Source organism: Aptenodytes patagonicus, chromosome 3, assembly GCF_965638725.1.
Source record: "Aptenodytes patagonicus chromosome 3, bAptPat1.pri.cur, whole genome shotgun sequence".
Lineage (NCBI taxonomy): Eukaryota > Metazoa > Chordata > Aves > Sphenisciformes > Spheniscidae > Aptenodytes > Aptenodytes patagonicus.
The window spans coordinates 90998996-91020418 of NC_134951.1; the positions used below are offsets into that span (position 1 = coordinate 90998996).

Here is a 21423-nt window from a genome sequence, read left to right on the forward strand (position 1 = left end):
CTGAGAAGTTTGTAATACTGGTACCAATTCCCTGGTAAGTGTAATATTAATCTGTCATGAAAATTTAGAATCAACAGATTTAGTCTGAACTGGGCAGATGCTATACAGCTTTCTAGATACAGCTGTCACTGCACCACTTTTTGGCTTCATATTATGCTAACTGCTGCAGGTATGACCTCCTATATATTATATCACATCATAGGCTGAGTTGGGACTGCAGATCTATTCTACCTAGTGACCATATCCTTAGCACTGACCTTCAGAGATAAATGTTATTGATAAATCCCCATGGCATACTTACACACTGACTGGGCTAGACAGCTAAGTTCAGGCTCAAGTCTGCTTTTGTTTTTAGTTTGGGGTGGAGTGGAAAAACTGGTATTTGGCGACTATAGGGAAAAAAACATGATCACTTCACTTGTGAAGATCTAAGCATAGTCTATATTTTACTCTTTCATCAGTTTCTTATCAATATACAAACTTACTATGGAAAACTTAGAAGGACTCCCTTCAAAACAAAATTCCAGTTCTGAGGAAGTCAACTTTAAAAGACCGAGGTGCTCCCATTTTCATCACAGGATGAAAGACATGTTTCCTCACACACTTAATCTTCTAGTTAGTCTACAAATAGGCAGAAGAACAGACCCTGGTCTGTTTCAGGGAGTGCCAGGTTCTGCCCAATCTATCACTGAGCTAGCTTTCTGTTTTCAGGTAAACAGATCAATGAACAGTTGCGTCCCTGATCTCTTCAAAATTTCTCTGGCTTTATACATACTTCTGTGAACAAGAATTTTCACTCAACAGAGAGAGACAAAGTTATCCAAGAATCAGTTTTAACCCTTCTAAAAATTCAGTGATACTGTAGCAGCCAGCGAAGTAAAAGGAAAAACCTTAAAATTCAAAAATGTGGGGTTTATTTTATTGATACAAAGAAACAAGCTGAAACACTCTGAAGGCTGGAAGGATATAACCGAGCAGCAGCAGAGCAGCAGCTCATAGCAGTCAGACGTAAGATTGCCCTAGGAGCCCCTGGGTGCCACAGGTGAGCAGAGCACTGGGGAAGGATGTCAGGCTGGAGACTGGGCCGCAGCATGCAGCAAACAGATAGGCTCTGAGACCCACAGGGCAACCCACAGAGATTGCTGCCATTTATAAAGTCTTACAAGGAGGGCCACTGAGAAGGGCCATCCTTCCCATGCAGAATCAGGAGAATGCAGCAGCGATGCCCTCTTTTCTTTCTGTATCTCCTGATTATGAAGAAGAAAAGGGCACTCTGTGGCTGTTAGTCCAAACGGTATACATGCCGACCAGCCTGCCAGTGCACGCAAGACAGCTGCTAAGGGCACGCAGAACTCACAGGTCAGTCTCTTCTCTGCTGAAGACATAAATTTAAGTGTCTCCCCTTGCACCAGGGCTGGTTTTAATGAAACTCAAGGAAATATAATTGGCTTTGAGGTTTCTACTCCTCTATCGATTTTAAGCTAAACTGATCAACACATTCAAAAGTTTTTAGAAAGTGAGTGACAGATAGATAAATGAACATAGAGTACAAAACTCTGTACAAAGCCCTGTTTTCATAGGCCAATAGGAAAATCAGAAAAATATGAAGGATATTTTAAAATAAAATTTATGTAAGCCACAGTAGTTCCCATCCACATTGTTTTTACAAACACTGTATTGTTAGCCTCAAGCATTCAAAATTCAGTCAGATCCATATCCCTCAAAAATCTTCTTACTTAATTAAGTAATTAATTACTTACTTAATTGGGATTATTTTTAATTGCGTCTCGTGGTGATAAGACCATGTAGGTTTCTTGCTCTCAACTTGTTCTGTGCAAGTGGGATTCAAAACTTTAGAATTGCTAGAAACAAAGCTCAGAGTAGATGATCTTCAAGTTTAAACTTAGTAAAATTATGACCGACCACAAGAGCTACTAACACTAAACTAATCAAGTTTAAGTGACTGGACAATGCCAGTTTAAACCACTTCTTCAGACATCAGCTTCAGACTTTTCTTGTTCCTCAAAAACTGAAAAAATGAAATTGTTAGTCCCATGCACAGCCATCTTATCTAACAGCAGGAACAGAGCACAGGCCCATTAAATTTATTGCATTTACCTGAATAAACCTGCAGTTGACTTAAAAAAATTTTTGAAGTACGTAATATACCCTACAATGCACTTTTTCTTGTTTTAAAGTTGGATTGCACTATCTTCATGCCCAGTGAACTCTCTCAATGCTTTAGCACGCTCTAGATTATAAGACACTGGAAAAAGGCATGCAAAATGGGTACCCATACTTTTTTTGTACTCTTGTTTTCTGAAAATACACACATAGTTCTATCAAGCTCAGTTACCATCAAAAATCAAATACATCTTATATATCAAATATTGATTATTCCATTCAAAAAAAATGACCCAATATTAAAACCATAATCTTCCTTACCTTTGCAATAATTACTTCTTTTTTCAAAATCTTCATAGCATAGTATTTCCCACTAGCCTTCTCTCGGACCAGGATAACTTTGCCAAACGTGCCTTTGCCCAGTAGTTTTAAATAGTCAAAATCGTTCATTGTCTATAAGGAGCAAAGAACAAGGATTAGCAAGATTTATGCTATCAAGTTCCAATATACACACAAGTGTGTCTGCCTATAACCAAATGTTGTTACCAATATAATAAGAACAGTTTACAAAAATAGGTACAGTTCTACAATTAAGTTCATAATAGGTAACTGTATCCTTAAACCACTAGGATATATTGTTCGATACTATTATTATAGTTCTCTAAAGTCAAGTACTGCACAGTATACTACTACACACACACACACTTATTTTTACAAAGCACACACAGAACAAAGTCTTAGCCTATACCAGCATTTCATGAATGCTCCACACCTAAGAAAGCTCATCAACTCATGTATTACCAGGGACGCAAGAACGAGGCACATCAGTAGGTTTTGTGTAACACCAACTACTGCACTGATGGCTTTTTTGAAACATACATGATCCTCACTGCAATATTATACCAGTAAGACTCTACAACAGTCTTTGCATTAGAGGTGGACTTTTAAAAATTTGAATACAGATTACAATTACATGGTTTTACATTAATGTCTGGCTCTGAAAAGGAAGAGGTGGCAAGTTTCCTCTTTCATGTGACTCCATTACAGTGACTGTTCAAGCATCTAGTATCACCCTAGTTTTGCAGGTTAAATGTAGTACATCCAAGAGACGGTTCCACCAACAGACAGTTTGAGTCCAGTAGGTTTATCAGCTCAACTGGAGTGTCACACACCGCAAGAATATGACCAGACAATCTCAGATCCCAAAGCAGTCTAGCCACTTTCATGAGCACAAAGTTTGAGTAAATAATCATCTTGGTTCTGTAAGTTCATTTCACAGCCAGTTCAGAAGCATCAACCCTATGCTCTATGCATTAGATGCAAATATGAGGATGTAGAAAAAACAGCAAAATACTGAGAATGCAGCGACCGCACAGGGTCACCTTGGATTGACAGCAAGGTTTCATTGGCCAACTCAGGACCAGTCGCTGGCTTCCACTGTGTGTTTCCACAGCACATCTTTCAGTGTGCTGTGCTACTGGCTTGGTTGCAGCACCACATAACCACACAGAAACTGTTAAGGCACCCAGGAACCTTGAGGAAAGCAGTTTAAAGCTCTGGAAGACAACACACTCACCTATTCTTGTTATAGTACTGTCCTGCAGTATCAATAATCTTCCTCAAGTAACCCACCTCAAAACTTTTATAAATGATTACACTCCGAGTCTCAGTTTTGCTAAGTTAAATATATTTAATCCTGTTATGTGTGAGGAAAAGAAAAGATCATGCCTCATCTTTTATCTTCCTAGTGTCTCATTCTATCACTAGTTGCAGCCTCAGGCAGTTTTCTTGAATACTGGCATTCCAGATAAACTTCTACTTGTGTCTTCCACAATGGAATTAGTACTTTCCTTATCCCTACCAGAACCACCTCTAACAGTGCCTACGTATCTCACACACATTCCAAGTGTAGAGCTATTGGGCATATCCCTAGTGTGCAATCACAAATAGTGGCAGCAAAATATATTCTCTCTTGTGAGAAAGAATAAAAGGCAAAATTTCCTTCTAAAATTATTCATTCCTTTAAGCTCAAGTGCATGATACTATTACTGTGGATCTGAAGTTGCTGTCAACAAACTGTGAAAATAATTTATGCAGTTGCTCACTCAGAGTCCATTTGAAATCTGTTCACATAAGGGGTAGAATTGAAGTTCCATCAACCACTTTAATGCTGTAATTCCTTAGCTTTTAAGTGTTCAACCTGCAACTTAAAAGCTGCAAAAGGTCTCCAACAGACTACTTAAGGTAACACCTGCATAGCTGGATATTTCAAAGCTTTATTAAAGAGAAGATGCTTTTCATATATCAATTTTCTAGCTATATCAGCAGGAATTAAATCTTTTTCCCATGTAATGGTTGATTGGTAGCTTCTAAGCAAACTAACCTTGGTGAATTCCACTCTTTGCTCACAGGTAAACATCCTTAAACATTTTGCACTGGCAGATCTTGTTTTGCTGCCAAAACCATGTCACATCAGGAAGAACAAAACTGCATTTATCCCAGTAAGAAATATGAGAACAGAGATTTCAAAGGCTCAGTATACTTTTTACCTAAAGCAAATCCACACAAGTGAGTGTAAAGTTAATGACCACAGACAAATCCTTAAATGGTCAACTTTTCCAAAAGCTAGTATAATGTGTTACAACTAGTGATGCATGAAGTAGTATGTAAAGTTGTGATCCAAACACTATGTGGCTACTAGTACTTAATCAACTAAAGGTAAGACTTCCTCAAATATCACAGTCCGTACTTTGGAAAGTCACGCTATCTACTTTGATAGTTCTATGATAACCATCAAGCAAAAACAACTGCCTTTGTGCTAAAGCAGTGAAAATTGACAAAAATACATGAAAAATCAAAAATGCCTTCAAAACACAATTCAGGCAGAAAATGAGTCATGCAGGGCAGAATCCTCCGTATCCTCAGTCATAAGCTATCGCATTCACAGAATCATAGAATAGTTTGGGTTGGAAGGGACCTCTAAAGGTCATCTAGTCCAACCCCCCTGCCATGGGCAGGGACATCTTCAACTAGAGCAGGTTGCTCAGAGCCCCATCCAACCTGACCTTGAAGGTTTCCAGGGATGGGGCATCCACCACCTCTCTGGGCAACCTGTGCCAGTGTTTCACCACCCTCTGTGTAAAAAATTCCTTCCTTATATCTAGTCTAAATCTATCCCCCTTTAGTTTAAAACCATTCCCCCTTGTCCTGTCACAACAGGCCCTGCTAAAAAGTTTGCCCCTGTCTTTTTTATAAGCCCCTTTAAGTACTGAAAGGCTGCAATAAGGTCTCCCCAGAGCCTTCTCTTCTCCAGGCTGAACAACCCCAACTCTCTCAGCCTTTCTTCATAGGAGAGGTGTTCCATCCCCCTGATCATTTTCATGGCCCTCGTCTGGACCCACTCCAACAGGTCCATGTCTTTCTTATGCTGAGAGCTCCAGAGCTGGACACAGAATGGCCAACAGCTTTTTGATAAAGAATACTGAGTTAGTGACCGTAACAACTTATCACTTCTAACAGTCAAAAATTTATGGGATCGTAAGCAGCCTCAAAGGGGTAACTTTTTCCCATACTTCTGATCTGCTTTGAGAGGCTGGACTTAGAGAGGGACCATCAGAGTCTGAATAAAACCAGCTCAGAAAAGCAGCCCTTTGCCCACACACAGAAGGAGGATCTTGGCTCGACTGATCACAGACATGGGTTTGATGCTAAGGGCAGCAAGCCAGTCAAATCTAAAGACTCATTCGCCCAAAATTTGCTTACATAATGTTTATCAAAGCAGTCATGAATCTAGCTGCAAGCTCAGTGAAAACAAGTTAAAAAATATATGTGTATTTGTAAGAGGAAGGTAATAGTTTTGCAAGATTTTGAGCCATGGCTTAACAGCAGGTTATGGCAGTAGTGCTAGTTCTAAGAATAAAGTCTCCTGATGCTCTCATTCTTTAGAAGCTCAGCAGAAGGCTTAGAGATGATACGCAGTGCAGTATAACTCAAAAAGTCTGCCAAAGAACACAAGACCTTGGGAGATAAAAACACAGATGCCATAGCTGAGGGTGTACTGAAAACTGGTGGAAAAATGGAAATACTTCCTAAACCTGAGGGATGTTGGTAAGCAAATTTGGAGGCTCCCATAAGATTGGATTCCTTCTCCTTGATGATTTTCCCACCTTTTTCATTCCTACGGAACTCTGAGGATTGAATCTTTTTCCTCATTACATTACTTTTTGGTTTCCTCTTAAAAATCTATGCTTTATTCATCCTGCACCCTGCAAAACAAATTTGTAAACAAAGGAAAAGCAATGAAGCTACAGGAAACTGCACTAACCAAAGACCCATATGACATTCAGCCTTCTGTAAAGCCTATTTACTCCCCTATGGATGATCCGTTCAAAAAAATACACCCTACTACAGGTGTTGAAAATTCCTACCAAGGAACTAATTTTTAAATATTCCTGATTTGTACAAAGATTATACCACTTGAAGTTTTCATCTGACTTCATCAGGAAGAAACTCTACTTACAGGGAATAGTACAGCAAGAAATAAAAGCAGTCTGCTAAGAATTTGAAGTGCTCTGACTTTTAGTGATGTTATTACTGTAAAACTTGAGTGGCACATTGACACCATCAAAAAAAATTGGGGGGAAAAAAAAAGTGCTTTTGGTTCTTCCAGCTAATCTGGCGAGAGACGCTGCTGTCATGTCTGTTCAAATCAAGTTCCACATCCTAAAGACTGTTTTCTTCGTAAACCTTTTGCTACCTTTTTAGAGAACAGGCCCACTCCTCTCTGTGTTGTTTCTTAATCTGATTATGCTCTTCTACTCGTATGTATACCATCTGGTGCATGCACAAGCAAAATTCACTGGGCTTTGATGTAAAATCAGGTGACAAAACAAGCTTGTAGGACACATTGTGCAAAAAATCCCTGAAATGAAAAGAAATCCAATACCAAAAAAAAAGCAATAAAAATGCATTGTCATTATAACTGAAATGGTTCTGACTATATTAACAGCTACAAATCTTAAACAGAAGCTTTTCAGAAACATTTCTACAAAACAGAAACAGTTCTAAAAAAATACTTTTTTCCCAATTTCAATTAACACAGAGGGAATGACAACTCCCCATCATTATGGTCACTTAATATTTTTGATTCCAAAAACTTCTGAGAACTTTTCGCTGAAGTCTTCCGACAGTCAGAAATCTGCAGTGGGATTTTGAGTTCTGGCGAAAAAAAAAATCCTTGCTGTCATCAGTATGCTCTTCACTGGCTACAAAAACCTCCACTCTGCTCTACTATTAGGTGTTGAATATCACCATTTTTCATTTCACCTTTGTTTTGTAGAGTTTGCTTTTGGCTTGTTGCCAAAGCCGTTAAATATTTTGCGGCACTCCACATGCACTGTCCCAGCATCTTATTTCAGCATTTCTTAAAGCACAAGCAGCAAGATAGGAACAAAACTGATCTTCCTCCTCCTCCTGTTCCCACAACCCCTTTTGTTGTATGGGAAAATGCACTGCACCGTGAACAAGGAAAGCATACATTCCAGATAAACTACTTATATTAGACAGCATTGATTTTGACACCTTGAAAATGCTTGTTGTTAATGCAGTGGTTTTGTATTCTACTAAGAGGATACACAGGCTTGGAACAGTGCTCAGATCTTTAATAGAGCAAACCCAAATCCCTTCCACATAATCGCACTGCCTCTCAGAAAGACTGACACATCTCAAATGCTGCCTCTGTCTTGCTGTCACTGATCATATTTTACCCTGGAGCACAATCATTAAACACCTATGCCGCAAGGCTAAAAGTTCAATGTCAACCTGACAATGTACGATGAGAGTATTGTTACAGCTGTATATAATTCGTTTTTACCTTTTTCTATAGTGGAAAAAGGTTAGAAAATTGCATACAATGAAACAACATGAAAGAACTATGCACTGCAAACTCAAATTCTCAAAAGTTAGGACATGATAGAACTAAGATTTCCTATGACACCTTTGTTATATTCATAAGGGTATAGTTTTCAGCCACTGATTTTTCTATGATCCTCGCTTCATATAGTGCAACGAACAAAACACGCTCTATGAGTAAAGGCACACGTTCACTATTTCTTTTCATTGTTCATCATTCAAAGGCATTCAGTTACATTAGCTTTAAGACTATTTTGCTCTGTCAGCAGACTTCCACTTAAGTTTTCTACAGGTTTCACTTCTAGCTGGAAAGAATGAAGCCAGTCCTATAGAAACAGGTTATTATTTCTCATGCAATTTCAATGCATTTCTTGAGACATGTCAATCCTGTATAGTAAATGAGAGATATCCGTTTGAATGATTCATTCTTCAAGAGTAGTCCGTACTTACAGAAACACAGGACAAAATGGAAACACAAAATAATAAGCAAATTTCTGCGTGGCACTGAATCTTTAAAACATGCTCTCAGTTGTGTGTTTATCCTGTTGACTTTGGAGATACAACTACAAGTATGTTATGGCCAACAATGTACATATTCCTACTTACACCAAAAGCTGTGAAGGACTGCAAAAAAAAAAAAATATTTTTTTTTTTCTTACTTCATTGAAATCTAAAGCAGAGCTATTTTCCCAGATAGCAAAAAACAAGGTCATTAAAAGCCAAATCCTGCTAGCCTTTCTCATGCAAATTATCTAATTTGTACCGAGTATTATTTGCATGAGAAAGGGGGCAAATCTACTCATCGAAAGAAAATATTTTATTACCATACTTCTAAAAGAGTAAACAAACAAAAAGGAAAAGACGAAAATAATATTTAAACAATAAGCAGAATGTTAACATGTGCCTGAATGGTTGAACTTTGTTTTTCAGAAGTGCTGTATCAGATAGCATAACAAATAAATAAAACTAGAGCAGTTCAGCTTTATTGAAATAAAACAAGTAAGTACTTTTATGCTTGTAATACACTGAAATTTATGTAGAAATACTATTCCCTGTATATTGTTTTACTCAACTAGACCATTCTACAAGAGTTATTTACATATTAGTCTTGTCAGTTATTTTTTTAATGTCATTACCTTTCTTTTATGATGGGTTGTTGAAGCATCCATCTCTTCTTCTCCTATATTGTCTATCTGTGAAGTTGGACTACAGTTCATCCTCTCCTCTTCTTGCCTCTGAAGTCTGTCTGCTACAGCCTGGATTGCTTCTGTCCATTCTTCCCTATCATGAACAAGCCAACATCCCTATTAGAAACTCGTAAAATACATCCAAATAAATGATTTATAATGTTCTTCACGTGCTACATTGCTTCAATGTTCAATTCTCATGTTACACAGCAGAAGATTCATGTAATTTAACCACTTCAATTTCCTTCCACATTCTGCATTATGTTGACCAGTATCAAAAAGGATCACTGCACGGTTAATTTCAAGAATTACCAGTGTCTGATTTTGTAAATATTTTAATAGTGAAAACTCGAAAACACTTGCTCCAGGTGTAATACAGCTCAGAGCATAGAATGCCATCTCCTATCTGATACTATCTGACAATAACTTGCTATTTTAAGAGACTTTTTGGTATTCCCCCTCCCTGCGAGACCTTTTCACAGAAAGTAAGAAAGAGTTATTAAACCACGCCGTGTGTTCAGCTCTTTGTCTGTCTCCTCTTAAAACTCAACTTGTTGGCCAATTTCAAATTCCCCTGAGAAAGAGGCCCTCGAAGATAATTAAATTCCTACAAGTGTCATAAAAACCAGTGGCTGCATGGAGGGGCAGGCCCAGATGAGGCTTTCCGTGGAGGGACAAGCAGGGGCAGCTGAGCCCATGGCTATTCTGCATGCTGGCTAACTGGCATAGATACACCAGTTGGCCCATCAGCACGCCACAGCCCCACACCTAGTGCAGTACCTGCTGCTTTTTGCTCAGCCAGGAAGGGATACGGGAGGAGTCTGGTGGTATTACTGAATGCAATACAAGGTACTACGCTGCATACGCAGAAGAAAGATAGGGCGGAGAAACAGCACCAAGGTAGAATTAAAAAAAAAAAAAACCCAAAACCAAAAAACCACTACGTGAATATACTAATGAAAGAGAAACAACAGAAAAAGCAAAGTCATTGGTTATTTATTGATACAAACAATATGAATAAAGCCAAATCATAGTACTAGTCTCAACAGGACGGATGCCCACAGTGGGAAGACTCGGTGCATCTAACCAGAGACACAGTATAGAACATTTTAGCAAGGTACACCATCCCCTATCTCCTACATGCTTTTAGTGCATTACAAAAGTTAATTCAGAAGAGTTTGTGTATGTTTACTGAAACAAGAAAAAACAATAAGCAAACATAAAATAAATTATAACAAACATACTGCTTTCTGTGCCAAAAAAAGGAGCATATTAGGAGGAGTAAGAGGAAAATTTAAGACAGTGAGGCTGGAAAATACTTCAATGCAGGCTTCTATTGTTCAAAATTTAACACTTCAGAGACATATCATGACAAAGTTTTGGCTTATTTGAACACACTCATGCCACCTACTTGCAGGCAACTCTTACACTAGCTATGAGCTCAGATAGTATTTTACAGAAGCTGACTTATAAATTCTTCAAATAACTGTTCAGATGTGCTCAGAATGTCACAGTTCCAAGTGCTGATCGCTGTGCAGTCCCAGCAGAGACTGTGCCGAGGCTTCTGCATAAAGAACACGGAAAGCAAAACAAAAATAAAACCCTCACCGTTCCTCCGGAGTGTCTACGTGGAACGTCCTCTCTATGACAGTGGTCCACTGAAGACATCTGATAATGAACGTGTTCGGCTTTGGTCGCTCTGTTTTCATTAGTTGACATTCTAGAGAAATACACGACATTGCCTCATTTATACATTGCCAGTTAATGGGTGAAAAGCAAATAAAATTACTTAGATAAAATACATATAGCTTATGTATACCTATCCAGCATGTATCCAGCACGTATAAGGAAATACAGAATGGCAATATAGCCATGGGCTTGAACAAAAGGTAGCAGGTAATAATCATAAGGTGAAGAAAGCAGTCAGAGGAACCGACGGAACTTGTATTGTTGCCCATTATAAAGGGTGCGATCTCCATTTGCAAACTAGGTCTGTGTTATGAGGGTAAGAAGAGTATTAGATCCCGGATTGCTCTAGTATGCCAAGGTAACAGCAGTAGCCACAGGCACATTTTTCCATCTGTACCTGGCAGGAGGAATATGACACTTTCCCTTCAGTGGTACCCATGCCACAATTACCCATGCTACTGTCACTTCAGGATCAGATTTATTGTAAACTACCCTATCCGAGAAAATTCAGATGTTGAAACTAGTCTGATTATTAAATATAGAATAACCCCACACACACCCCCAGCGGGGCTGCCCCAGGAAATCATCTAGTTCTCTCTGTGCCCCAGGGCAGAATCAGGTCTACCTACGCTATTTCTCATAACTATTTCTCTAAACTCTTTCTACAGTCCCCGAAAAGTAGTAATTTCAAAACCTCTGTAAGCAAACTATTCCATCCAACTATAAGGAAATCAATTCTTTTTGTAGTTGCAATATTTTTCCTAGCATTTAATGCAACTGTTCCTATAATTTAAGCATATTGTTTCTTGCCCTATTGACTAGTTTCTTTTATCTTCTCAGCAGCTATCCTTTATAGACATTTGAACACTAGTTTATCTCTCTCCAGTCTTCTCTGGCCGAAATCAGTTCAACCAATCTGTTCTCGCAGGTTGTGCTTTCAGATCCAAGATCTTCCTTTTCACACAATTCTAGACATACAGTAGACTGCCTATTACTCCTTTGTCACAAGACCACAACACTGGTAATTCAGGCAATGGTTCAATGAGACTGTGTATTAGATTTCGTGATGTAGCATACTGCACTAAACATTCCATCTGCAAAACACTGACCTATTAGAACTCTTTATTCATGCAAATATATTTAAACATTTTTGTGAAGTTAAGGTTACTCTGTCAAAAGTGTCATTTGTTTTCCTGCAGCTACCACGAAATAGATACAAACATCACATCTCATGTTCTGGACGTTCAAAGCTGATCCAGATCAAATGTGTGATCTAAAATGATTTATCAGGTTCACAAATCAATCAATAATGAATATGGTGACAGAACTCCTGTTCACTTATGATCCGCTGTAACTTCCTTTTGGTAGAGCTACCACCTACCAGTTGACCCACACCTTTTACTGAGGTAGTTGACTATTCTTTAGCATAAAACCTTGCACTTATTCTTGGTGAATTACATTTTATTTATTCCAGCTAAAGCCAAAGCTTTAGAAAAGTCATGTTATATGACATGTACCACTTCACAAGGCATGCTAGTCTTTCACATAAATAAATTATATTGGCTTGACGTATTTTGTCTTCACAAATTTAGGGTGCTGAAACCTCAACTATCATCCACAATTTTACAGGAATGCGTTTTAAATATTCTCCAAGGAACTGCATCAGACCCAGCAAATTTCTAAACACCCAACATACATAGGTACTCTCGACCCTGCTTTTGCTTTCTCTCTTATGCCTTTGTTGCCGGTGTTAATTGTACAAAATGCATACTCACAGCTGACCTTGTGAAATGCAGCTGCATACTGAAAATACATTAAAGCAATTCTCTTTAATATTACTAGCTCGTAACAAGCTTAAAGCCTTAGTTCAAGACATTGATTTGTATGCCTGAACACCTAAACAATTTGGGACACGATTATCTAAGAAATGGCCTCTATCCCCATGATATAAAGCCACAGCAAATATCAGCAGACTTACTTGTACTGGACCATCCTTAATACAGGCGTGAAAGAACTGATATTAGGGGGGTCTTTGTGAGGACGCCTTGATTTAAGAACTTTCATGCATACTGCCATTTTTTTATTTGAAAAAGCAAAGAGAGTGGAAGTGGGTATGTCCGTCAACAGGATTTTTTTCTGCAGCTTAGCAGAACACCTCAGAAGCTTGACAGACACATGTATAAGAAACGAAAGAGGAATAAAGTAAATATTGCACTACGCAGGTGTGCATTCCTTGACACACAAACCCACATATTCACCATACATCTATAAATTATTATGTAAGTCAGACTGCTCACTGGTCAAGGAGATGACATGACATTTAACAAACCTGCATACAATGTGGAGACTCAAAAGAGAAACAGTAATCCAACCTCACTGCTTTTATAAACTTAGCTAGGTCTTGGATGGGATGAGAGCCATCCTCAACATTGAGAGGAAAGAGCTACAGAAGGATGGACACAGGAAGAGGGAATTTAACACAAAAGCTGGAAGAGAAACAAGGGGGACAGAAGCAGGTGACGGGAACTTGGGGAGCATGATGAAGTAGAGCCACTTAGGATACTTAACCAGGCCTGTAGGTGGGTGCAAATACTACTCATGAGATCAAAGAAACCCCCATCTTCAGGGACATCACTGAAGTCCAAGTTATGATCATGATGACGGTGAGGCTATGGTTAACAGGCTATTTGTTTTCTTAAATTCCTCAGCTGTAGCTCTAAGGAATGTTTCGGGCTACCTTCATAACAGAAGAGACTAGAAGCATTGTCTGCTCTAAGATTTTCTCATCTTACTCCTGACGAAACCATCCTCTCATGTTTAATCCTATCACACTTCAATCATGTGGGCTGAAATTTTCTTTGCTGGGTGTCTGCCTAAAGCTGCACGCTGCTGGAAAATACTACTTTTTGGAGACGAGACTTAAAACCTGGCAAACCAAGACCTTTGATATCCTTTTAGTATTCCTGTGAAAATGTAAGACATCTGGCCACACTACATGTGGGAGGGATAAGAGTGCAGTGGGAGGAGGGTAAAAAATTACAATAACAATTACTAAAGCATAAAATCATTGAAAATCTATGCACTGAGTATCATCCAGAGGCTACAGCTATCTCCTGCCTCTACACCTGCTAAATGGAAAGCTCTTTCTCCCATATTCGTAATGCCTCATCCTATTCCTCAGCAATATGAAAAAGAAACTACCTCGTTGAGGCAAAATCCAATACGGGAAGATGGCACACAGCAAGTTACTTACAGAAGAGATGTCAGGAACAAAAGACCAGGGAATAAAGGGAGAAGAGTGGAAATGGGACAGTAAAAAGACCGGAACCTGTGTAAGAAAACCTTGGGGGATAGCTAGAGTATAGCTAAACTAGAGTGGCTACTTTAGGAGAAGGAAGGTAAAAGAAGCTGACAGGGACAGAAAAGTGAGGTGACTGTTAGGACAATCTGAAGGCAAAAAGGTACAGAGTCAAACCTGCAGAAAGGTCTGCACCAATTAAAAAGCACATCCTCTCCAGTGCCTGTAATGGAGCTGAAGATTTTGAATTTCACTATTCATTTTCTGATTGCAAATACATACAAAAAGGCATACATTAAAATGGCATTAATTTAAATTTGCAAACTCAAGCACGCAAAAATTGGAACTAACAGAATTAAGCCTGCCTATGTCCAAATGCTATCTATAATATGGTATTTACCTATATATAGTATACTATATATAGTATAATAAATATATTATATATATTAGTATGTACATTATGTAAATCTGTATCTACTATATAGATGTATTATTGGTACTATCTGTATTAATTTTTTCAGACAGTCCTCAAAGTGATGATGTGCATTATTAACAAGAACAAAACATATGGATGCATATACTAAGCTCTGTAACTACCAAAGAGTATTTAGTCTCTGAGTTTTCATTACAGATGATTAACTAAATCAATTAAAGGTAATAAAAAATACCTTAGCAATTGAAAATGGCGCTGAAAACATAAAAAACCAAAAATGCCATTTCACTATCACTGAAGGATGCTACTGAAAAATAAAATCTAGCAAAACTTAATGAGGTATTTTAATATTCTGTTAAAAGCGGCTAAAGATTTAATTTCCCTGTGGAAGGTTAAAATTGAATATGTTTGTATCCTTCCCTTCTGAAGCAAAAAGAGTTTCAGAAAGAAGTGGAAGACCAATATATTTCTAAAAGTCGTGTGCTACCCATCCTTCTCAAGTAGATAAAAGTAACTGAAGTCTGCTGATATTTAGTACACCCACATGCTTCATGTGCTGCTGTATACAAATGTATGGGATAAACAACATTCCTGTCATGATTGCAACATGAATAAAAACTTGTTTGTGAATGTCTTTCACCTACAGCTAGGAAAAAAAATAATCTATTAAGATGAATAAGTGCTGTAATACACAGTTACTGCTAATTACCAAAATATTTTCCTACTAATTACTGGAAAAACCGTAGTAGTTTTAGACAGAGAGAATAGTTTGGAAACTACAAAAGCACAGAAGAACGAGTGAAACTGGCTACTGAGAGCTGGCTCCGAACGCTCAAGTGATAGTTGGGTCATTACCAAGAGTAGAGAACACTCTACCATAATGTCTTCAAGTTTGCTACTATACATAAACATATGTAATTAAAGGGCTGAATCTCAACTCAAAACAGTTGGAAGTCTAAATTATCATTCAGAAAGATGAGTAAGCCAGTAAACAGACAGACTCAACTTTGTGTTCTTGTATGCTAGCCATCTACAACTTGGAATTACACATTTTAATCCTAAAGCTTTCTGTCTTGCTGGGATTAAACAACGGTCGTGAGAATTTTCCCCTTTAATATTAGAGGGGATGAAAAACCTTGGGGGGAGAACAGCAAAATACAAAATCAGTAACAGAAACTGACAACTCTGTTCCAACAAGTCTGTAGCACTTGTTTGGCCATTTTTGGATCTATACAGAAAATTGAAAAAATGAAATAAAACCAGTATAAAGAAATGCAATGGATGTTTCTCAAGTATTGAACTTCTCTTTTTAAAACAAAAAAAGAAGTCAGGTACATAACAGAGGTTAACTTTCATCTCCATATCCACAAACAATCTGACAATTCTAAAATGTTAGACTATCTTTTTCAAATAACTGCTACTATCTAAATTAAGTAGTTATGCTAGTTAAACTCTCCTGAGCAACTCTAACTACAAACTGTATTTCAAAACGCTCTGTTTACTTTACACCATTCTGAACCACAGATGACAAAGTTTGCTTGAAGCTGTAATTACTCTGCAAAGCTGGGAAGCCAATTAGAGGGCCTGAAACCTGCCAGTTCCAAAAAAAAAAAGCACAGATCATCTGTTCAGATTTTATTAAAAAGTTTAAAGTTTGAATTCTATAACTTTAACCATATAATCACCAGTGTTCTTTTCCTAAATACATTCATTCAGCATGAAAAATAGAAAGAACACTAATACCATTTTATTATTTCATATATGGAAGCTTTCAACTTCAGCAGAATTTGTTGATATGGCTAGACAAGAATACTAAACATACAAGCAGCCATAAAAAATTGCACTAAAAATGAACAGAAGGTTGCATATTTGAGAAATTAGTTCTAATACAGACTGAGTTTTAGCACAAAAGATAACTTCCTGTGATTATCATACGATATAAAAGAAATAGTATCAAGCCACCGCTTGCATTGTTTAGAATATATGCACTTTTACATACATACAGAGAGTGCTATCTATATACAGGTATCTATATACAGATATCTATCTATGTATCTATCCATTTGCATTACAATTTAACCTTGATTTCTTATTCTTCTCTTGGTCTTTCCTTCACAAGATAAACACTTTTGTCCCAACCTTTGCCTATTCAGTTGCTACTCCCATTTTTTCTTTCTCATGTCAAAATTTAATGAACACACTGCTTACAAATACCTTTTTTCATTACTGCTACTCTGCACTCCAAATCCACACTTTTCTCTGATGACCTTTTTTGTTAGACAAGCAGTAGACAGGTAGCAGAACTAATACACCATTTTCATAACAGTGAGACAGATACACATACTTTTGCTCATATACATATGAAAAGCCATGGCTTTTACATATATGTACAAATATACGTGTATACACACACCCCCACACACACCATTAGCTTGGTCCTCTCTCGATTCTCCCACTTGTTTACCTACTCCCTACAGAAAACCTACTTTTCTGAGGCTTTCCAAAAGGCTCTGTCCTTTCTCACTACATTTTATCTATGGGGAGTATGACCCTAAAAATAAGGTTGGTCACATAGAGATTTATGTGAACAATTTAATGTCCCTTCTTTGGTCCCAACAAACGCAGTTTTCCCCTAAAAATGTCATCCCCAAAACTGTTGAACAGATCATTTTTCTCCATTGTCCCTTTGACCGTATCACTCTTCTCTTTGCATTCCTCATTTCTTACCCAGCTCTATCACATCAAATATAGGTAGCTTTTCAACATGGTCTGTCCCCACAGCCTACCCTCATCCTTGGTATTGCTTTTTATTCAGTATCAAAATGCCACCCATCCTTCTACTGTTCCAACTTCAGCACCATTTCTCAAAAGCATTTCTAATTTCTCTGTTTGCCATACTGGTTCTCTTTTAAATCCTCCTTAAAACTCTCCTTCACAATGTCTTAAAAAACAGGAGGGAGGGAAGGAGGGAGAGAGAAAAGAAGGGAGAAGAGAGTAAAAATCTAACCTTGACAATGGATTAGCTGTTGATGTGCTGAGACCACTGCCTGTACTACAGGCTAATACTGTCTCATTGTTTTCTCGTACTCCCCCCATCTGTTTGCATCCATCTGCTGTCCCTTGTTTTATATTTGGAATTTTAGTATTTTGGAGCAGGGACTGACTTTCTTTTCTGTATGGGTAGAAATCCCACTTCTGTGGGGCTTGGCTCATGACAAGTACTTATATGTGCTTTGATGATACAACAACATATACGACTGCATAATAAACACAAAAAACTTAATTATATTCTTTGAAGCTTAAAAAGATCATCCTTGAAGCACTTCATCATGTTGAAAAGTCTTTTATTTCCAATACTCCAAAAAGTACTGAAGTAGCATCCATGTGTCTCTGTCACTACAACTAGTTTGCCATTTGCCCCTTCATGCAAAGAGGGAGAATGAAAATAGGAGATTCCTGCATGTTATTGTTGGGTTTTGCCTGGGGGTTAGTTTGTTTTCACGGAAGACAGCAAAATTATACATCCTTCTCTTTCATGCAAACACCCCGATTTTATTTATACAACTGGGTGCATCACACCAGCATAAAAACTCTCAGACCTGGCTATAAACTTTGACCTGCCATGCTCATACCAGGCCCTATTTAGAGATAATTGGAAATTACAGTATGCTATACTGGTGTCTGAGAAAGCACTGTCCATTAAAATGGAAGGATGAGACCAAGGAACTCATTTTCATTCATGACCCAAGCCAACAACTGAATCCAAACTTCTAAGTCAATGACAGAATACCAACTATACCACCTAGAAACCATTCATAAAGTAACATGAAAGCCTCCCAAAGAAAATTACTGGTCCAATTTTCCAGAAAACTAAACATTTCCCCATCCAGCACAGACAGTAATATTGGTTATACACATTAGATTTGAGTTCAAACTTCCATAGATGCATTTGCAGTACATTACATATTCATTGCCTTTTTCTCCCCACAAGTATTTTCAGTGTTGAATGAATATTATTTATTCAATTGCACCATTATTATTTTGGAATGAAATCTACACTGTAATTATAAGTATCTAGTTACATGCTTATCTCTGGGTTCATGTCGTTCAGTGTTGTGACAATTAAAAAAAAAATGGGACTTTAAACTTAAATCTCATTGAAAAGTTAATTGTGGAGTTGCACACAAGGTCATGTCTAATGACAAAGTATTTTGATGCATAATTGAATCTCACTTAAAACATACATATATTTTCCTACCCATTTCTTTAGAGAGAGTCTTCAGAATTCTTTATAGCCCTAACATCATTCCCCTGAAACCTTTCAATTTTCATGTTTTGAAGATTTTTAAATCCCCAAAATAATAAAACCTTATCTCTGGCCCACTGAAAGATTAAGACTAGGAAAAAGTAGCACAGCTTCTCCATTTAGAATAGCCAAGGTTCATCGATAACCATTTCTGCAGAGGAAAAAAATAAAATAAAGGAAAGGTTATAAAAGGTTAAAATATTCTCACAATAACTAAAATTCACTTTTTCTTTTCAAAGACAAGAAAAAGGGTAGCTGTACCACAGGGTGCTTAGAAAGCACTATCTTTCAAGATAGGAAAGAAATTCCAGATGACATCATTTTTGGCCAAAGCTCAAAGGCTACTGTGAAGGGTATACAGCTCTTCCCTACTATTCCCCATGTAAACATCAAAATGAAGGCAAAGGGCCAATTCTTAGAGATACCTCATCCCAAATGTGCTGTGTGATTACCTACATATATTGCATATGTGAGAAGTATTTTTTTAATCAGTAAAGCCACAAATGCTTCTTAAGTAGAACTGAAGTAGAATTCTTCTCCACTCTGCCTTACCTAATAATGATGACGATCAAAGACCAAAGCGGTTTACACAAAGCACTGTTGATTCTACTTACACAACACTGGACCAGCTAAAAACAGCGTGAGGCCATGTTGGTTTTGGGGGGGGCCACTGAGGATATACATCCTGTCACCCAGAGTACTAGTTTTGTTCCAAAGAAGCATAATGGAGTTTTAAAAGCTGGGACATTTTTTTCAGGCCCCCGCCTGTACAGAGAAGTTATACCAATTGAATCCAAATTATTTTTAAACTGGTTCTGACTGCATAAATGCCTAAGCAAAAGCAATTTACATTAACATATTTTATTTTGCAGTTGAAGTGCGCTAGGAATGCACACCCACTCAGTTACTGTGACTCAGTCAACCAAGAGTATCTCTTTAAGCTACAATAGCTTGATTACTTGCAACTGCTTGTCTCTACCTGAAAAGAGCTGAACTGATTTTGAACCAGGCAATTCAAGTAAGCTCACACTTCTCAATCTACCTCTGAAAACCAGTTTCAACCAGTTTTAAGATTCCACAATGAATTTCCCACCAATGTAATTACATCGCCTTCGTTTATCTTTAAGCGTATGGTTAGATACCACGGCACAACTTTTTGTGAGTCTAAGCATCAGGGCACAAGCATTAAGGAACTAAAAGCATACTTCAAATACGCAGCTCTCTCAACTCCCATGTTAAAAAAAGAAAGCTCTGTTTGGTGTAAAATAAGCTGGCTCCACAGGAGAGAAACCAGAGTGATTCCTACACACTATCCAGCGTCACCAGATCTGGCTGATTTGTTCACCCCTGCAACCTTGCGGCAGCTCTGCAGATGCAGGGCAGGGTGCTCATTGCCGCCTTTCGCATATGCCCAAAGGCGGGAGAGCAGCGGCCACGGGGAGGCAAAGTGAAGCCCCTGTTCAGGACACTTGTGGGGCCAGTCCTGCATCCTTCCCCGGGGCTCAGCTCCATCCAGCCCCACTCTGTCATACCCTTCAGTCAACTCTGTTTCACCTTCAGGGACATACTTACGCTCCAAGGAAGAGAGATCCTTCACCTCCATTTCAGGCCCACGTGGTTCCCCCGCATTTTGGGCGGCTGGCAAGGGGCTCAAGCGTGCGTGCGCTGCCTCAGGCTCTCCCTCTCTACGTAAAGCATCTACCTGTTTATACACGCGCTTCCCAATGCCTTCCCCCCACACTTCCTCCCAGATCACCCCAAGGAAAAGGGATGGCCTCTGAACACTCCATCCTATGACAAAACACCACCCGATGAGAAAGGATTTATTAACAAAGACATATTTAGCACTGGAAGCACTGTTAGCAGTATGTAAAATAACTTCATTCTCTCTGGCCTTCCTGTCATTCCCAACAGAGTACGCGGACGACAAAAGAACAGGGAGAGAGTAACGCTCAGGTGCGGGACTTTAAAGTTATCTTAGAAGAAATCAGGGAGCCACTCTAGGGAAAATGATGCTATGCCTGGGAAAGGGCCTTTTGCAAAAGTAAAGCTGGTGTCGCAGGAGTAGAAAGCAGCACACACTGGTGGGAAAATATCCATATGATGGAAGTAACTAGTTTGACAGAGCTGGATATAAAAGTTTTAAACTACAGAACAAGTATCACACAAAGCAGAGCTGTGCAAACTTTCCAATGTTCAACTCCAACAGAACTACGAAAATAATACCACAGCCTTGGCCTTTTCTGCCTAAATAACAAGCTGTAAGCAAGAGCCAAAGATGTCTATCATTTGGAGAGCAAAAAGTAGACTGAGACCACACTCTCATTTTACAGATAGCTACAAAGATTACATGAAGATAGGACTGTAAAGACATATCTTTAAGTCCCTGCCAACCTAATCAAGATGGTATTAACAGTGATCTCACACTCCATCTGCCTGGCTAGTAATTTATGAAAAACGTACTTCACTATTACAG

The 21423-nt window shown here is 38.4% G+C and overlaps 1 protein-coding gene across 3 annotated transcripts in view; it reads right to left on the bottom strand.

Moving 5' to 3' along the window:
- Positions 1-21423, bottom strand: part of AKT3 (AKT serine/threonine kinase 3) — a 164581-nt gene that overhangs the window by 57698 nt on the left and 85460 nt on the right. For all 3 annotated transcript variants that reach the window (XM_076334214.1, XM_076334212.1, XM_076334213.1), the window contains exons 4-6: positions 10830-10941; positions 9171-9315; positions 2446-2577 (exon numbers count right to left, since the gene is read on the bottom strand). In XM_076334214.1, coding sequence (XP_076190329.1) covers positions 2446-2577; positions 9171-9315; positions 10830-10941 — 389 coding nt within the window. The remainder of the gene's footprint in view (positions 1-2445; positions 2578-9170; positions 9316-10829; positions 10942-21423) is intronic.